The sequence below is a fragment of the Panthera tigris genome, chromosome C2 (genome assembly GCF_018350195.1).
Source record: "Panthera tigris isolate Pti1 chromosome C2, P.tigris_Pti1_mat1.1, whole genome shotgun sequence".
NCBI classification, from domain to species: Eukaryota; Metazoa; Chordata; class Mammalia; order Carnivora; family Felidae; genus Panthera; species Panthera tigris.
Window position 1 is genome coordinate 142,329,307 of NC_056668.1, and position 18,005 is coordinate 142,347,311.

General features: G+C 37.4%; 1 protein-coding gene across 5 annotated transcripts in view; it reads right to left on the bottom strand.

Moving 5' to 3' along the window:
- SLC4A7 (solute carrier family 4 member 7) overlaps positions 1 to 18,005 on the bottom strand; it is a 111,693-nt gene that overhangs the window by 45,893 nt on the left and 47,795 nt on the right. For 3 of the 5 annotated variants that reach the window (XM_042956778.1, XM_042956776.1, XM_042956779.1), the window contains exons 4-7: positions 11,563 to 11,701; positions 10,830 to 10,990; positions 9,181 to 9,369; positions 338 to 453 (exon numbers count right to left, since the gene is read on the bottom strand). In XM_042956778.1, the coding sequence (XP_042812712.1) occupies positions 338 to 453; positions 9,181 to 9,369; positions 10,830 to 10,990; positions 11,563 to 11,701 (605 nt within the window). Of the gene's footprint in view, positions 1 to 337; positions 454 to 6,278; positions 6,648 to 9,180; positions 9,370 to 10,829; positions 10,991 to 11,562; positions 11,702 to 18,005 lie in introns of all 5 variants that reach the window. The other 2 variants (XM_042956780.1, XM_042956777.1) reach the window with 2 other exon arrangements.

Here is an 18,005-nt window from a genome sequence, read left to right on the forward strand (position 1 = left end):
TTAATCTTTCCAGTGGGGGGCAGCCCCAGAACAAATGACTGTAATTCAAAAGGTATTGAAGTTTCATCTAGGGGTAGGTATAGATGGAAATCCCATATTATTCAGATAGTCTTTTGTCAAGATTCCTGAAACTAGTGAACAAAGTCATTCAAATGCTCTTGGACTATTACCCTTCTCATAATTTCTGAACTTAAGTTACATATCACAAGCATCACATGCAGGCTTATAAATACCAATCTATTAAAATATTATCATCATCAGCGCTAATAAAGCCACATTGCCAGGGATTTTCTCAATAAGGATGATTATGAAGATTTACAGTGAGCGACAGAATTACCTTGCTGAAGTCAACAGTGCTATTTTCTCTGCTTCCTCCACTTCCATTACCTTTAACTTCTCCACTTTTACTATTATCCAAGTTTCCAGGTGCAGACTGTGGAGAGGCCAAAACACCTGAATTTGAATTTAAGAACAACAACAACAAAATCCAAATTAGTAAGGAGGAAATTCACTTTCTAAATGGACTCTGCTCATATCCTGAAAGTGATAATTCATCAAAAGCAAATGTGCAAGGTTAAAAAAAAAAAAAAAAAAAAAAAGTGCCAGGTGTTAGTACCGTACGAGCAAGACCAGAGTAACATTTTAAGCAACAATGAGGCTGTTTATTGTAACATTTAAAATAACTGGAATGTCCAAAAACTGTGGTCTTTTGCCAACAAGAAAAAAAAAATGTGAGTAGGTGAGGAGCACAGAAGATGGAAGATCTGGGTCAGCTCACACTACGAGTACCTGGGGAACGTGCTTCTAACACATCTAACATACACGCGAATCGCACTGCACGTGGCACACTGACATGAGTGACATCGTTTACTTTCTGAGAAACCCTAGATGCGACTCAGAAATCCACCGTAACAACTTCCTCAACAATTTCATTTCTCAGGTAGTATTTATGTGCTGCCTCCTGCCATTATTCCTAAGAAATAGAACTTGGAAAGATAGTAGCAATGTTTTTACAATATAAATACAAAGACTAAGGGTTTTATAGTCAAACATATCTGTGTTGAAATAAGCACTCTCTGGGGCGCCTGGGTGGCTCAGTCTGCTAAGAGTCCGACTCTGGCTCAGGTCATGATCTCACGGTTTGTGGGTTCGAGCCCCACCATCGGGCTCTGTGCTGTCGGTTCAGAGCCTGGAGCCTGCTTTGGATTCTGTGTCGCCTCTCTCCACCCCTCCCCCGCTCGCACTCTGTCTCTCAAAAAATGAACAAACATTTAAAAAAATTAAAAAAAAAAAAAAGAAAGAAAGCAGCACTCTCTGCCACTTGGTAGCCATGTGACTTCAACTCACTAAAACTAAGACTCAGACAAACCTGTAAAATTAGCTTGTTTGGATTACAAACAGTAAATAAATGTGCAATCATTAGAATGCTCACTTCAAGTAACATTCAGCAGCAATATTTCACAATAAAATAACCTAAAAATAACCTGTAGCCTATACCCAATCATTACCACTATGAATTTTGCAAAAAGTTCCAATCTCAGTCTTTATCAAGTATGTAACACAGATTTCTACCATTAAATGTATCTCATTTTTTCAAAAACACCCAGGATATTCTAATTCAAGAATATATAATCTTGCCCCAAACACAGAGTACCACAGGAGAAAAGGTGCTGGAGTGAATTACAACAGACTTGACTTAACTTTAACTCTGCCACTCACCACAATCTAGTGATCCACAGAAATCCAGTTAAGCAGTTTGTGCTTAAATCCTATAAACTTTAAAGTCGGTATTAGTGAAGCACCTGAACTGTAAGCACATGGGCTACATCTGATGCATCTAATGGAATTTTCATTTTTCTGAAACACACTGTAACTAATAACTGAAACCAAGTCATCTGGGCCTACTGCTTAACCTCAATGACCAAAGACGTTTCTTGATACCCCCTTCTCTGTCACAGAATGTTGCCGTGACCCAAAACCGTAAGTATAAAAAGCATATGCAAACTACTGGGGCGCCTGACTGGCTCAGTAGGTGGAGTGTGTGATGCTTGATCTTGGGGACGTGGGTTCCAGCTCCCCACTCAGTGCAGAGATTATTTAAAAATAAAACCTTAAAAAAAAGGCATTTGCAAACTATTTAGCTAGATGCTCTGGAAGTGTTAAACAATTCTGAAATGAACACTATTTCCTAAATCTTAGCTCCTTTCTCACCACCTTAGCTTAGCCAAGTTATTATGATCCCTCTTCTTTGACCTTTGTCTCTAAACTTCCAGAACAAGGTCCGTTCCTCTATTAATTCCTTTATTAAAATACACTGCCCAAGTGGAAAAAAAAAAAGCTGACCTGTAGTTTTCAGTGGCTTCCACTGACTTCCATACAGGAAAATGAAGAATACCATTAAGGCCTTGGCGGCAGCTGCACATAAACATCAGTACATATACTTCTAACTACTAAATGTATTATATCCACAGATGCATAATCAAAAGAAAACATGTGCAATTCCCCAGAATTGCCTCAGCCACCGGCTTCCAGAGAGAAGAGCGGGATAAGACCATGGGGGGGAACGTAAGGACACAGTGGGAAGGGGAAGAAGAAATGAGGAGGAACCCATACTGATAAAGCCGGAACATGATCCGAAGTCATTCGGCTAGGTTAACCTGGTCATCCGGAACCTATTAAAATGGGCATGCCAAGTACAAGTTAGAGCTGTTCACCATGATCTTGTCTACATAGTCCTTCACAGTCTCAGCTAAGATAAAGCCGTTTCCTCAATCCGTAAAGGAAGTCTCCCCGTCTGTGCAGTAAATTTCTGGTGCTCAGGATTAAGTGAGTAAATTCCCCAAAGTTAAAAGTATCATTAGCACAGATAGAAAGACTGAATTTCTTTGTATTTTCTTAAAAGAAGAAGCAATGTATGTACATACAAAATCAATACTCGGATTTAAAAATCATAGTTTGGTAAATCTATTATTTTGCCCTTACATTTTTTTCTCACAACAGCATATCTAACTGGAGAAAGATAAATCAAAGATATCAGAGTCTTCTGTCACTAAAGGTTTGAAAATAAAAGTAGTTGGGGGAGGGGGGGGCGCCTGGGTGGCTCAGCCGGTGAAACATGCGGACATCTCAGAGCCTGGAGCCTGCTTAGGATTCTGTCTCCGTCTTTCTGTCCCTCCCCTGCTCATGCTGTTTCTCTCTCAAAAATAAACATTTTAAAAACTTAAAAAAAAAAAGGAGTTGGAGCAGAGGTGCTCAAAGTGAGAAGATTTTGTCCGCCGGGACACATCTGGCAAGACGTAGGGACATTTTTGGTCGTCACAACTAGGGAGTGTAGCTGGCGGCTAGTGAACAGAGGCCAGTGATGGTGTCAGACATCCTACACTGCACAGGACAGCCCCTTATGACAAAGGCATGTCCAGCCCATAATGTCAATAGCGCCACGGCTGAAAGTCAGAAGACTGTTGCAAATACTACAAAACAGCTTAACTCTTTTACATGTAGTTAGTCTCTAAAATGGAACTGTTAGGAAAATAACTTCGTTCCCTGTCCAAAATGATACTGAGGCCACCTTCCTCTTGTAACATAACATCAGACTTCAAGGACACTCAACCAGAGTTTCTAGGTGCTTGAAGCACCAAAGGCAATTAAACAAGGGAATAACATATAGCTGTCCCTATTATTTTAATTACATACCTTCTGTAGATGTCTTCTTAAACAGTAATTAGGAGCTTTTTCTTACCTTTAGAAATTCCCTCTTTTCCCTCCATTCTAATTTATTTTCTTTAAATCTCAAGGCATACTTTTAGCAAAGGAGGAAAAGCAGCTTAATAATGTTCCTCGATTTTCAGGTAATTGCTACTTTTATCCCGTTAACAATATGGCCTAACAAGCCACTGTGAACTCATATGTCACCTCCTAGTTACTATAGAGAATTTATAGCTCCTCATAGAAGCTGGTAAAACAAGAAATGCTGAGTGTTAATGCCTAGATACAGGTAAAAACAAATGCAAGGAATTTACTTTAAATTCACGGTGCCTGGGTGGCTCAGTCAGTTAGGCATCTGACTCTTGATTTTGGCTCAGGTCATGATCTCATGGTTTGTGAGATCGAGCCCTGCATGAGGCTCTGCACTGACAGTGTCCATGGAATCTGCTGGTTCCTTGTAATTAAAAGTGCTGATAAACATTTTTTGAAAGAAAGAAATAAATTTATTTATTTATTTATTTATTTATTTATTTATTTATTTAGAGAGAAAGAGAGACAGCACAAGCAGGGGAGGGGCAGAGAGAGAGGGAAACACAGAATCTGAAACAGGTTCCAGGCTCTGAGCTGTCAGCATAGGGCCCAATGCAGGGCTCGAACTCACAGACTGAGAGATCATGACCTGAGCCGAAGTCAGATGGTTGATCAACTGAGCCACCCAGGTGCCCCCCAAAATTTTATTTTTTTTAAAAAAGCAGTGCCTGGGAGGCTCAGTTGGTTAAACATCCGACTTCGGCTCAGGTCATGATCTCACGGTTCATGAGATCGAGCCCCGCACTGGGCTCTGTGCTGACAGCTCAGAGCCTGGAGCCTGCTTCAGATTCTACGTCTCGCCCTCTCTCTGCCCCTCCCCACTCGCACTCTGTCTCTGTCTCTCAAAAAAGAATGTTAAAAAATATTTTTTTAAGGAAAAATAAAAAAGAGTGCTAATTATTTCCAAGTAAATAATTCTAGTTATTTCTTTCTTTTTGTTCAGTTCCCTCATTATATATTTTCCATGAAGTACCAAAATCTACAATGAAATATTATAGATCTGAGTTCAATTCCTTGCTCTGGTCATTTATGGTATGATCTTAATACCTTTAATGTCTTTGTTTTCTTCATTTGTAAAACAGGGATGAACCTCATCAAATTGTTAGAATTATAAACACGATATATTTAATATATCATTATGCCACTGCGTGTGGAACAATATTAAACAATAGTAGCTGTAACTGTCATCATAATTAATGTTACAATGATTTATCCACCTTACTTCCATCTTTTTATTTCTGAAAGTATATACATTTTGGCAACTACAATGAGCCTTGATGAAACATACTTGGTATGTTTGGGGAAATTCAATACAGAGAAGTCTGTCATCTAGTGGTAGGACCATGAGGATTTTGTCAGAGGACTTAGGTTTGTCACTTACTAGTTGCATGACTCGGGAAGTTATTTAACTTTTCTGAGTCTGAGGTTTCTGAAGATGGGTGTATCCACCTAACTCCCACCACTTTGCCTAGACATTAAGTAGGCCAATATAATAAACGTAAGCTATCAGTGAAGTGTTAGGTGTTATCAGTATTATGGAAAAATGCAGTAATTAATACCTGTGTGATGAAAACCAGTAGCTAGCATTCCTATGTCATACGCTTAGCTGTCAGTAAGAAGTAGTTACTAAAGAAGACTTCTTTATATAAACTGGGTGGAAAGATATAGATGTTTAAACATATGTATAACCAATATATTACAGAGAGCCAATATTACCATAATATATAACCATAGATGAATTATGCCCCTTTTACCCACTAAGAAATAATTTTTCTAATTCACAGACAAAAAGAGATCCTCGCTACGACTATAGAATCGCTATAGCCACAACTACAGGTCCTGAAAATTTCAAGGTGAATTTGGATTAAAGATAGATACGGCATTCAACAGAGAACAATTAAAGACTATTCCAAATATAAAACTAGCCTTAAAATCATGATGATTCCAGGTAGCCACTGGAGAACTCCAATCTTCTCAGAGACAAAATGAGAAAGAGAACATTCGATCCTATTTGTGTCAGCAAGGTTAAAATACACCGCACTCTTTGGATAAAAGCACAGGACAGTAGATTAAGAGGCATATCACCTCATGCAACTCATGTCCGACATGCGTTCATCACATCATGAATGAAGCGCACAAGAAGAAAAGCCACCGTTTTTTAAAAATCACGGCAAATCGAAAGATTGCTTATAAAAATTCCTACGTTTTTCTGAACTATCCAAATGCCCTGACCTGTAAAACGTCTGAAAATTCTTGAAAGGGCTACATCATGTGTATCTTCTTTGGAGTCGCTTTGGAGGTTAAAATTTTCTAAGAATCACGCTCCCTTCTACCATACGCTATAAGGAAAACAAACCATGCACAAGTCAAAGAAGTTGTAAGCATGAGGTACATTTGCTGCTAAAGCTCCGTGCTGAGAGGCATTCCGCGTGCAAGAGAGGCAGCGGCAGGGGGCACCGCACACGGAGGGTGTGAATAGTTGCCTGGAGTCATGCCAACATTGTCCTCAGCCTTCTGCTCCTGGCCTGTGGGCGCTGCCGAGTCTTCCTCGGGCGGATGAATTACTACTGTGGGGACAGCATCACTGGCAGGTGAGACCAGCAGCTCTGGGGCCTGAGGCTGACTCTGCTGGGAACTTCTGGAGGTCGGGCGACTGACGCTAGGGCTGGAAGGAGGGCTGTGCTGAGGGGTGGGTACTGGGGTTGGACACCTTGAGCCTGCAGGGCTTCCAGCTCTTGAAGAAGGAAGAAGATGACTGAGAAGAAGGGAGAAAGGCGACTCTCCTCTCAGGGAAAGGTTTGAGGCGGACAGGCCTGTTCGCAAAGAGTGGCGGGAGGCTGACAGGCCTTCCCCTGAGACAAAACAAATAAATGAAACACGATGAAGTTCGCTGCAGAAGGCAAATTGAGACACACACACACACACACACACACACTCACAAAATCAATTTACAATGTAAACTGCAAGCTCCGAAGCCCCAAATTTGAAATCCATGCTATCAGAGTTAGCATGGCAATGAGATTTCTAAATGTGAGAAAGTCACTGAAAAGTTGCTGAAATTACCATTCATTCCCTGAAGGTGTACCCAAAAAAACAAAACAAAAAATACAAAACAATGCAAATGACAGACTGGGCAGGGGAATATTCTGTTAGTAATTACAATGCCCAATCATATAGCTTTTAAAAAAAAAAACAGTATCAATGCAAAGTTGATAAATAATAAACAGCAAATGAGAATACGATTTAAGAATAATCCAAGAAATAAAACCCTAAACAAAACTTACAAGTACTGATAGCTTATATTCAGTGTATTTTTCCTAAACTGGACCGAACTGCTACAGACAATTATCTCTCACAATAGAAGTCGACATTAGCTAATAACTCTTAACTTAAAGTTGATATCAAATCTTCATATTAGTAGAGCATCATCTACTGGTAGTGCTCCCAGGTAAAATTCTAAAACATAAGACAAATTATAAGAATTTTTTAAAAATAAAAATATAGTGTCGATTTGAAAGGATATTCTTGCGCTCTCTAAAGATATTAACACATGTCCTGAAATATGCCTCCATTTCTAATACAGCATACAATTAAATAATACAATTGTTTAATCCAGCTAGATAATAAAGTATTTCTCACCAACAATGGCAATAACGAAATAAGTCTAGCATATTTCCAAAGGTCATATATATTTATATTTCAAACACCTCGTGTTCTATGACATGTACCTTAGTAAAATAACACTGATTTTAGGAAAAATATGGTATGACAGACAATCCCATATGATCTAAGTTATCAAAGCCAAATACTCAAGAGATCTCAAGACATATGAATCAACAAACCACCACCATTTAGTTTAAAACAAAAGCTACATGCAGAAAAACTGTTAGCTTATAGCTATAACACAACAAAATAACAGAATGTCCATGCTAAAACGGCATTTAAAAGAAAACAGCCATTGTGTTACGATTAAAAGGAACCAAATGACAATCAGGGAATCATCAGGAACCATCCACATGAGGAAAAAAGATTCAATAGGGTCTCTCTGAGTAAATGAACTCATTTCCCAAAAGTTGAGAGTATACACTACATGAAAGATGAAAATGAGAGGTAAAATGTGACACAGGTGGCTTGCTTTAAAATTACACTTATGCCCCGAAGTAAGTGTAATTCTTTCTTTTATTCTTAGGGTCACTTACGTATACAGAGGCATAACATTAAACAGATTAAAAAGAGTTCTAATGGTCAAACGCTCAGAAGATGGTCTTGAGTATGTTTACACTGAGCTGCAAAAGACGATTACTGTCAAACTTCAGATGTATTAAATCCCATCACCAATGGCTGTTTGGAGAATACTTAAAAGCCATACTATTACTGCCGGGACAGAAAGGAGGAGCAGAAAGACACTGTGGCCCATCTTGCACTCCTCTTCACTCTAATCCTTTTAGGCCTTGAGTAATGGCAGCAGCTGGAGGGAAGAACGACCCTCATAAGCAACCCCAACCCTTTGTATGTAGGTTTTTCAGAGTCACTGTCTTCAGAGCTCTCTTCTGAGAGCCAAAATAGAACCCCAGGGCTGTATTCTTCTACTTTAAAAAGAGGGAGGCAAAGCCTCTGGGCGCTCCAGTCTTAAAACAGGGACAGAGGTAACCGGCTACAAGAACACTGCTGTATCCCCACATGACCACTACCAGACCACGAGTGAGGGCGGAGAACTGGAACATGTGGGTCCGTGCCACTCTCAGAGGTTAGGAGGACATCGGGGAGGTCATCCCTAGCATAAGAACAAAACATCCATAAAAACCTGCACAAACTGTATAAATAAAGGGCAGTGAAATCATCAAAACAATGCCAGAACACTTGTTTCTGTGCAGCAAATAAAGTAAACTCAGGAAATGAAGAGAAAAATCACTATGAAAAACTCGAATACAGATAATAAAAGTTTAAACCCAAGACTTGGAATTTTAAGAAGATCAAACTTACAGATCATAATTTATGCCTCCTTCATCTATTATACGAGAAGTCTTGACAAAAACAAAAAAAGCAAAATAAATAGGAAGAAGGAATTCAGGATTAGCTATAGTGACAGTGTTCTGTATGTCACCAATACTTAAATGTGCCATTTTAACTAGAGTGAATTTTAAATTTTTTCATCTAAATGATTTCTACAGATTAATGGTCACGTTGTCAAGAATGGTATTTTAGAAATGATGTTTTAAATACAAAGATAACATTATTTTTTAAAAAGAATAAAAGGGATACTAAAATGACCCACAGAATTATCTGCAAGAAATATCTTTCTTCTCCCAAATACTGACTGTACTAGACTGGAATGCTGTTAGAGCGGAAGGGTTAGCGAAAATTGGATGCCACAACTTATCTCACCATTCCTTTCAAGCAAGTGAGGGTCAGAATGTTTCTTGCCTATGTCTGCAAAAGATCGCACCAGGGGAATCCGACTGGTGAATCTTTTCTCATTCTGATGATGATGTCTCTTCAAAAGAGCTTCTCTGACATTTTCTCTTATGGACTCATCCAGTTGGCCAGAGGCTATCATGTTGTCCAACACCATATCTATTGAAAGAAAAATAAAGATAGCAGCCATTGTTATTAAAGAAGCTAACACTTGGATGACTGTAACACAGAGTAAGCAATAAATTGTAAGTGGAACCTTACTAAAAAACAAGATCTTTAAATAGTTCTAGAAAGTATTATTCTCTTCTGATATTGTATAATGTACACATAAGATAAATATGAACATTATCTAAGGAAAATAAACAATTTACAAGGAGACCCTTATTTTAATAAGTCCTGTTATTTATTTATAAAGGGGCCACACTAATAGCTTCCCTGTGGTTGGAAGTGCTTTCCTGCTATGGACACAATTCTATTAAAGTGAATATTCAATAATACTGGCTTCCTAAAACATGAGGGTATTTTATTGCTTCACTTCATATTTTTCATCAAAACTATAGATGGATATCTGGACTCCTTCATTCAGTAATTAACTATTTGCCTATTACTTGTTGGAAATACAGCATTTAACTAAGCAGATCAAGTTTCTGCTCTCACTCTTCCAGAGGTAGAAATACCAGTGAGCAAATGAAAAGGTAAAATATCATGAAGCAATAAATTCTAGGAAGATGAGTACATCGGGGTGTGAAGGCGGTGGGGGGAATTGATGTAATGCCATATGATACCTTATTGTAGGGGCTGGACTATTTTTATAACTATATTTGTAACTACTTTTAACCTATAAATAAATAAATATATATCTATCTATATCTTTTTTTTTTTAAACAGTGCCACTAATTTGAGATAAAGAGTCAAGTTTTGAAACCTGTAAGAGTCCTGTAACAGAAAACTGGAATCAACCTACCTAGCAGGTAAACTGTAACATTAACACAATGACTAGAGACTGGCATACAAGTGGACCCTGGATTATAAAACATTACATTGTAAATAATGAAAATATTACATTGTACTATGCGATCACTGCAAAGCCAAAGTAAACGTCTCCTACTCAAGAAATCTGTACATTCACAGGGAACTGACTTTGATATGAAATTCATACCTCTCTATACTTTCTAGACCTTTCTTCCTTTTCTTCCTCCTCCTTAGATTACTTTCTTTTTCCTTGTACCACCTGTTCCTTGTTCCCATGTGTTCAGTCTAAAAATAGGTAATACATTTAATGTACTCGTGGATCCTCCCCAGATACCTTCGTCCAAAACTTGAAGAAACAAAAGCTCTTTTCTCTACATTTCCCGAAACAGACCGCATATCCCACTTATGGCACTAGTCACTTTCTTGCTGGTACTGTAGTTAGGACTGTCTAACTCAATCTCCTAAACTCTATTAAAGACAAAAGGTGTTCTTTGTATGTGTACTCCTCATGTGGTCCCACACAGGATGGAAACTCAACACAGAGCTATTAAATCAAGGGTCTAAAATTCCACCACATTTCCCTAACTTAAATAAATACCTCTAATTGCAGTGCAAATTAAATATTAAAAAAGGCAGACTACTATAACCTGCTATTTCATCTAGAGTGCTTGCTCTCATATCCAGCATGACTGTTCCATTTAAGATGCAACTCCTGAGTTCAAAAAGACTATGCAAAGAGAGAGTTGCCACATAAGGTTTACTCCACCGGTCACCGCCATCTTCAACATCCTCTTCAAATTTCAGCCATCTGAAATGTGTAATACATAAAAAATATTTTATAAATAATGAGGATTATAAATAACGAAATCCTCATTATTTGCTTCTTTTAATATGAAACACATAAACCTGTTCTTTTAAAGATAAACAAAGATCACCACCACCAACCACAAAATTTGGCTACAGACACATCTTTGCAAATCAAACTAACAGTCCACAGTATCTATCCTCCCAGGTTACCTTACAGCTCCTCCTCCTACTCTATCGCAACAGTGACCCGCTGTGGAATTGCCATAGTTTCCACTTCTAATTCTCTTTTAAACTGAAAATATGCAGCGGGACCATGACTTTTTCAAATGTATTTCTCTAATCAAAGACATCAGAAAGTACAATTAACATAATTGCCTTCTGTGCTGTATTAAAGTATCCCTTAAGAAAACGAATTTTGAGAATTAAGAGATACACTGAAGATATAACTTCCAGACACGAGGAAATTCTCTGCTCGGTATTTCAAAGCACCAGGTGGCTCATAAAATCATTATATTTACATTACAAGAAGAAATCAAGAAAAGCCAACTAAATACTGAGACTCAGTATTACTACCTGGCGGTTTCTTTCCATTCGTACTCTTCTCCATCTCTGTAACACAGTTCATCCATTTCCGTAAAGAGGTCATGCGGAATGTGCTCTTCATCATCATCTTCAGTGCCAAGAATGAACTGAACTCTTTGGGATGGTGTGTCTTAACAAAAGAATTTAAATACGCTCAAAAATTGCCACAATTCATTCAAAGATAAACTCGGTTTGAAAGTGACATGTTTTTGTGATAGATAGATAGATAGATAGATAAATAAATAAATAAATATACTCTTTTATTAAAATACTAAAAATTTTGAAGGAAACGAGGACCAACAATCTGGAAATAAGAGTCTCACACAGAGGTCACTTCCACACACAAAAAAAGAAAACCTGTATGGTAAAAATAAACAAATGAGGGATGCCTGGCTGGCTCAGCTGGTAGAGCATTTGACCCCTGAATCTCAGGGTTGTAAGTTCGAGTTGCACGTTGGGTTTAGAGAGGACTTAAAAATAAAATCTTTAAAAAAAGATAAACAAGTGAAACTAATCTTATAACTGATGTAAAAACAAATAAAAAAAAGCAACTTCCAAAACGATGGAACACTATGCTCAAAGACAGGAGTTTTTTCTCACTCAAAATACAAGAACATGCTGGAGAAAACAGAATTTGTAAAAATATCTAATATGTAACTAAATTCAAGAGTGAAAAAGGAAAATCTCCAAGGTCCAAAAAATGATGAGAAAAAGCAAAGCTAGGGGTCTACAGAAAGTGGCCTTTCCTGCCATCGTAGAGAAGTAAAAACTCTTGTCAGCTGAGGTTAGGGAGGCAGGACAAGTCACTGTTAAGAAACAGATACCGCACTTGTGGCATCTGAATTTAAACTACACAGTACAGGCTCTCAAGAGAAATCAGTATAAATCCTAGTCCAGGACAGTTGAAAGCCCTGTGGCCACCAAACAACCAAAAGCACCAATTGAAAACAAAACCAAATCCTGCTGAATAGGAGACAGGAAGTCAAACTCAAAATTTACACCAAAGTAAACAAAACCTCCAGGCACTTACACGTGCAATGAACAGGTTAAAGAGTAGAAGGAATTCACATAGGAAAAGACAAATCTGAAGAAATTAGACAGACTGCACCAATGACAAATAAAAAGATGGGAAACAGAAGGTTCAGAGATGTAGAGAACAGAGTAAGAAAATCGACCAGGCAGCACCTGGGTAGTGCAGTGGGTTACGCTCTTGGTTTCACCTCAGGTTCATGGGTCTGAGCCCCACATCACGTTCTACGCTGGAGCCAGGGCCTGCTTGGGATTCTCTCTCTCTCTCTCTCTCTCTCCCTCTCTCTCTCCCTCCCTCCCTGCTCACACTCTCTCTCTCTCAAAACAAATAAACTTGAAAAAGAAAAAGAAAAAGAAAAAGAAAAAGAAAAAGAAAAAGAAAAAGAAAAAGAAAAAGAAAAAGACAATCAAACAGGAAGAACCCCAGAATGAAGAAAATACAAAGAATGGGGAAAAAGCAATAAAAACTGTATTAGAAAATTTTCCAGTATGTATATCACATGGATCTTCATATAAAAGGACTACCCTTGGACCTATGCAGGACAAACTAAAACATACTGTGACTGAAGTTACTGATGTTTTGAAATTTTCAACATTTAGGTCTTGTATTCCTTCATCAGATTTATCCCCAAGCAGTATTTCTGGTGCTACTGTAAGTGGCAATTTCTGGCTGTTCATTGCTACCAGAGAAATATACGGAAAGGTAATTGATTTTGTAGAGTGCAACCTTCCTAAACTCACATAGTTCTGTAGTTTCATAGACTGCTCAGGATTTACTAGATACATGATCCTGTATGTGTAAATAAAAACAGCTTTACTTCTTCCTTTGCAAGCTGTAGGCCTTTAATTTCTTTCTTGCCTTATTACACAGGCTAGGTCCTCCAGTACTATGTTCTGTAGAAGCAGCACAGAACAACCTTGCCTCTCTCTCTCCAAATCAGAAGGAGAAAGCACTACATCTCTTCAGCACTAAATGTGACATTAAAGAAGTTTCTTTAATAGATGCTCTGTATCAGTCTGAGGAAGTTTTCTCTTATTCCTTGTTTGCTTAGAGCTTTATCATAAATGAGGATGGAATTTTGTCAAAGGCTTTTTCTGCACCTACTGAGATAATTATATGGCTTTTCTCCTTTATAGTATAAATATGATTTATATTGATAGTTAAACTTTACACCAACTCTGCTTTTCCACAGGTTATCACACTAATTTCCTATTGCTGTTGTAACAAATTACCACAAGCCTGGTGGCATAAACACAAATTTATTCTCTTATATATAATTCTGGAGTCTTACAGTACTAACCTCATGGGGCTGGTTCCTTCTGCAGGCTCTAGGGGAAAATCCATTTCCTTACCTTTTCTCGCTTCTGGAAGCTGCCTACATTCTTTGGGTCTGAACACTTCCCCCTTACTACAATCACTTGCTTCTGTGGTCACATCCACTACTTCTTTGATCTTTGGACTGCCTCTTACTAAGGACCCCTGTGATTGTAACTGGCCAACCTGTATTATCCACTATAACTTCCCTATCTCAAAATCCTTAACTTAATCACATCTGTAAATTCAAATTTGCTATAAGATTAACATTCACAAGTTCCAGGCATTAGGAATTGGGACATCTTGGTAGGCATTATTCCCCCTAACACAGTCATAGTATCCTCTTTAGATACTGCTGTATAAAATGCGTTTTTAGTTTGCTAAGAATTTCTGAAACTACATTCATGGGAAATATTTAGTTTGTAATTTCATTTTCTTATAACATCTGTATCTAATTTTTGTATCAAGGTAATGCTGGGTTCATAAAAATGAATTAGGAAGTGTTCCTTCATCTTCAATTGTCTGGAAGTCTGTGTAATTTCTTCCTTACAAGTTTGATGGAATTCATCCATGAGCTCTGTGGGAGTAAATTTCCACTGTTGAACTGTTTTAGACTACAAATTTAATTTCTTTATACATACAGGGTAATTTAGGTTATCATTTTTTAGTAGCTTTTATTCTTAACGAATTTCCCCATCTCATCTACATTATCAATTTTGTTGGCATAACATCATTCATAATATTCCCTCATTAGTCTTTTAATATCTGTAGTATATGTACAGAAATATTCTGCTACTGGTAATTTATATCTTTTTTTCCCCTCCTAATCACTCTAGCTACAAGTTTATCAATTTTACTGGTTTTTTCAAAGAATCAGATTTCAGTCTGATTTCTGCTATTGTTTTTCTGAGTTTTATTTTATTCATTTCTGCTTTGGTTTATATTTTCCCTTTGTTTTCCTTACTTTGGTTTACTATGCTCTATGTTTTCTCTTAGTTTCTTAAGTTAGAAATGTAAGTCACTCATTTCAGATGTTCCTTTTCTAATATAAGGGTTAAGTGCTATAAATATTCCTCGACTCATTGCTTTGGCTGCATCTAACAATTCTCAATATATATGGGCCGTCTAACTTTGCACAGTACCATGCTAAAGGAACCTGCACATCAGAAGCATGTTCTCACTTCACAAGATTTTATCTCAATTATTGCCAGTACTGTGTTTTATTTTTATGAGTTCAAAATATTTCCTAATTTCTGTTGTGACTGCTTTTAACACATGGGTTATTGAGAAGCATCTTGTTTAATTTCCAAATATCTGGGGATTTTTCTTGATGTTATTGTAGTTTAATTCTACTGTGGTCAGAGAATACACTTTCAATCTTTTAAATGTATTAAGACTTGTTTATGGACTAGAATATTCTGCTTTTGTTGGGTGCAGGGCTCAACGAATGTGAATATCAATCCATCTGATAATGTTATTTAGGTATTCTATATCCTTATTGATTTTTTAACTTGTTCTATCCATTACTGACAAAAGAGAGTTGAAATCTACAACCTTATAAATGTATCCAACAACAATACATTTATCTATCTTTTCAATTTTATCAGTTTTGCTTCATGTATTTTGAAGCTTTTACTACACGCATATTCATTTAGGATTGTTACACCCCGGTTTCAGCAATTTAATTTTTATGTGCCTTTGTGGGGTTCTCTTCATATTTCTTCTTAAGTTTTGTTGCACTCCTTGAACCTGTGTGTTCAGAGTTTTCACTAAATTTAGAAATTTTTCAACTAGTATTTCTTCAAATTTCTTTTCTGCCACCCTCCTTTCCGGCACTCCAATTATACATATATTAGACTAACTGATATTGGTCTACAAATTATTGATGCTCTATTCACTCTAGGCTTTTCTGTTTCACTTTGGGGTAGTTTCTATCACTATTGTCTTCAAAATCACTGATCCTTTTTTTCTGTTGAGTCAAATCCTCTGTTAATCTTACCTAGGGTATTTTTAATTTAAGATACCTTATTTTTCATCTCTAGAAGTTCCATTTGGGCTTTCTTACATTTCCGAATTCTCTGTTCATCACAGTTACATCTTCCTCTATCTTCTTGAACATTCAAAGTAAACAGTGTAGTTGCTTTAACATGCTGTTTTCTAATTCTATCCATTCTGTCATTTCTGGATCTGTTTCTACTGATTTATTTCTCTTGGTTATGGCTCATATCTTCCTATTTTTCATATTTCAAGTAATTTGTAGATATCAGATAGTGTGAACTTTACACGTTTAAGTGCTAGATTTTACAGTATTTCTTGTAGTAGTATTATACTTTGTTCTGGCAAAGACCTTTAATTTAATTCTTTCAAGACCTGCTTTAAAAATTTTTGGAGATCTACTGCAGTTTTTAGTGCAAAACTAATTAAGACCTGCTATTATGGCAATACCCTTCTGAGAACTCTACACAATGCCCTGTATGTCAAGGTCTTTCCACTCTGACTGATGGGAACACACCCTATTCCCAGTCTTACGTGAAATCCAAGAACTAGTTAGCCTACTGCCTTCTGATGGTTACTTCTCAGGCCCCAAGTAGTTTCCTTTGGCTTTAACTAGTACTCCACCAAAGATTCAAAGGATCTTTCTTCAACCTTTGGAACCGTCTCTGTGTACAGCTCTCTATTCTCTGGCACTCCACACCTGACTAGCTTCTTTGGCCTTCCCAAATTCCAATCTCCATCTCAACTCTGAGAGCCTTCAAGGAAGGTTCTGTTCCAGATTCCCTTCCTGTGCTGTGGCCTGGAAAAACTGTCTCTAGGTAATATGCTCAGACAAGCACAAGGCTCATCTTGCTTCCCCTCTCTCAGAGGTCAGAGTCCCATACTGCCTGTTGTCCAATGTCTGCAAATTACTGTTTTATATATGTACTATCTTTTAGTACAGCTTTTTAAGAGATTCCCATCACACTTAGTCTCTCTAAGCTGAAGTGTCTCCATCTACACACTGAAAACAATATCTGTCTTTTAAGAAGTGCAGAGAGGATTAAAAAAGATGTGGTATATATATACAATGGAACATTATTGGGCCATAAAAAAGAATGAAATTTTGCCATTTGCAATGACATGGATGGAGTCAGAGTATAATGCTAAGTGAAATAAGTCAATTAAAGACAAATACCATATGATTTCACTCATAGGTGGAATTTAAGAAACAAAACAAGCAACGGGAAAAAGAGAGACAGAGAGACAAACCAAGAAACTGACTCTTAATTACAGAGAACAAACTGATGGTCACCAGAAGGGAAAGGATTAGGGGGATGAGTTAGATACGATGGGGATTAAGGAGTGTGTTTGTCATGATAAACACTGGGTAATGTGTGGAACTGAATCACTATATCACACACCTGGAACTAGAATAACACTGCATGTTAACTAACTGGAATTAAAATAAAAACGAAAAATAAAATTATATTAAAAGTGCAGAGAGGATTAAATCAAAGGGTGTATGTCAAGAGCTTGGTGGAATGTTTAGCACAGAATTGGCAAGGCATAACGTACATGCTGTAGCTGTATTACACATAGGCATCATTCCCTCTTCTTCACAAAAATGGTCCTTTGGCATAGCACACAAGTGCCTACAGGGTACTGCTCACGTAACTTTTCTAGAATGCACATAGGACCCGTGTAGAGATGGCCATGTAGGCCCATGATGTCCTAAAAAAATAATGATGCCTTCGATGTCCACTACCTGCAATGTCTTAAGAGTCCTCCTCAGGCTGCACAGCTGTTTTATCTGGCTCTCACCATATGCATTTCTTAGGGCCACTTAAATCAGTACTACTAATATTTATTATAACATTCTCTTTCCTCTACACTATGCCTTTTTTTTTTTCCTGATTTCCCATCTATTGGCACTTCTATATTTGTCTACTTTCAAACAAAAATCTTGTCCTTTCATAGACAATACTATCAAATCAGAGCACTCTTATTTGCACAGATAACTGAGTAGTTCAACTTAGTGGATAAAATTTTCTAGCCAAAAAATGTATTTAAAAATGAAAAAAAAATTTAATCTTGTCCAGGAGCCTGAAGATTC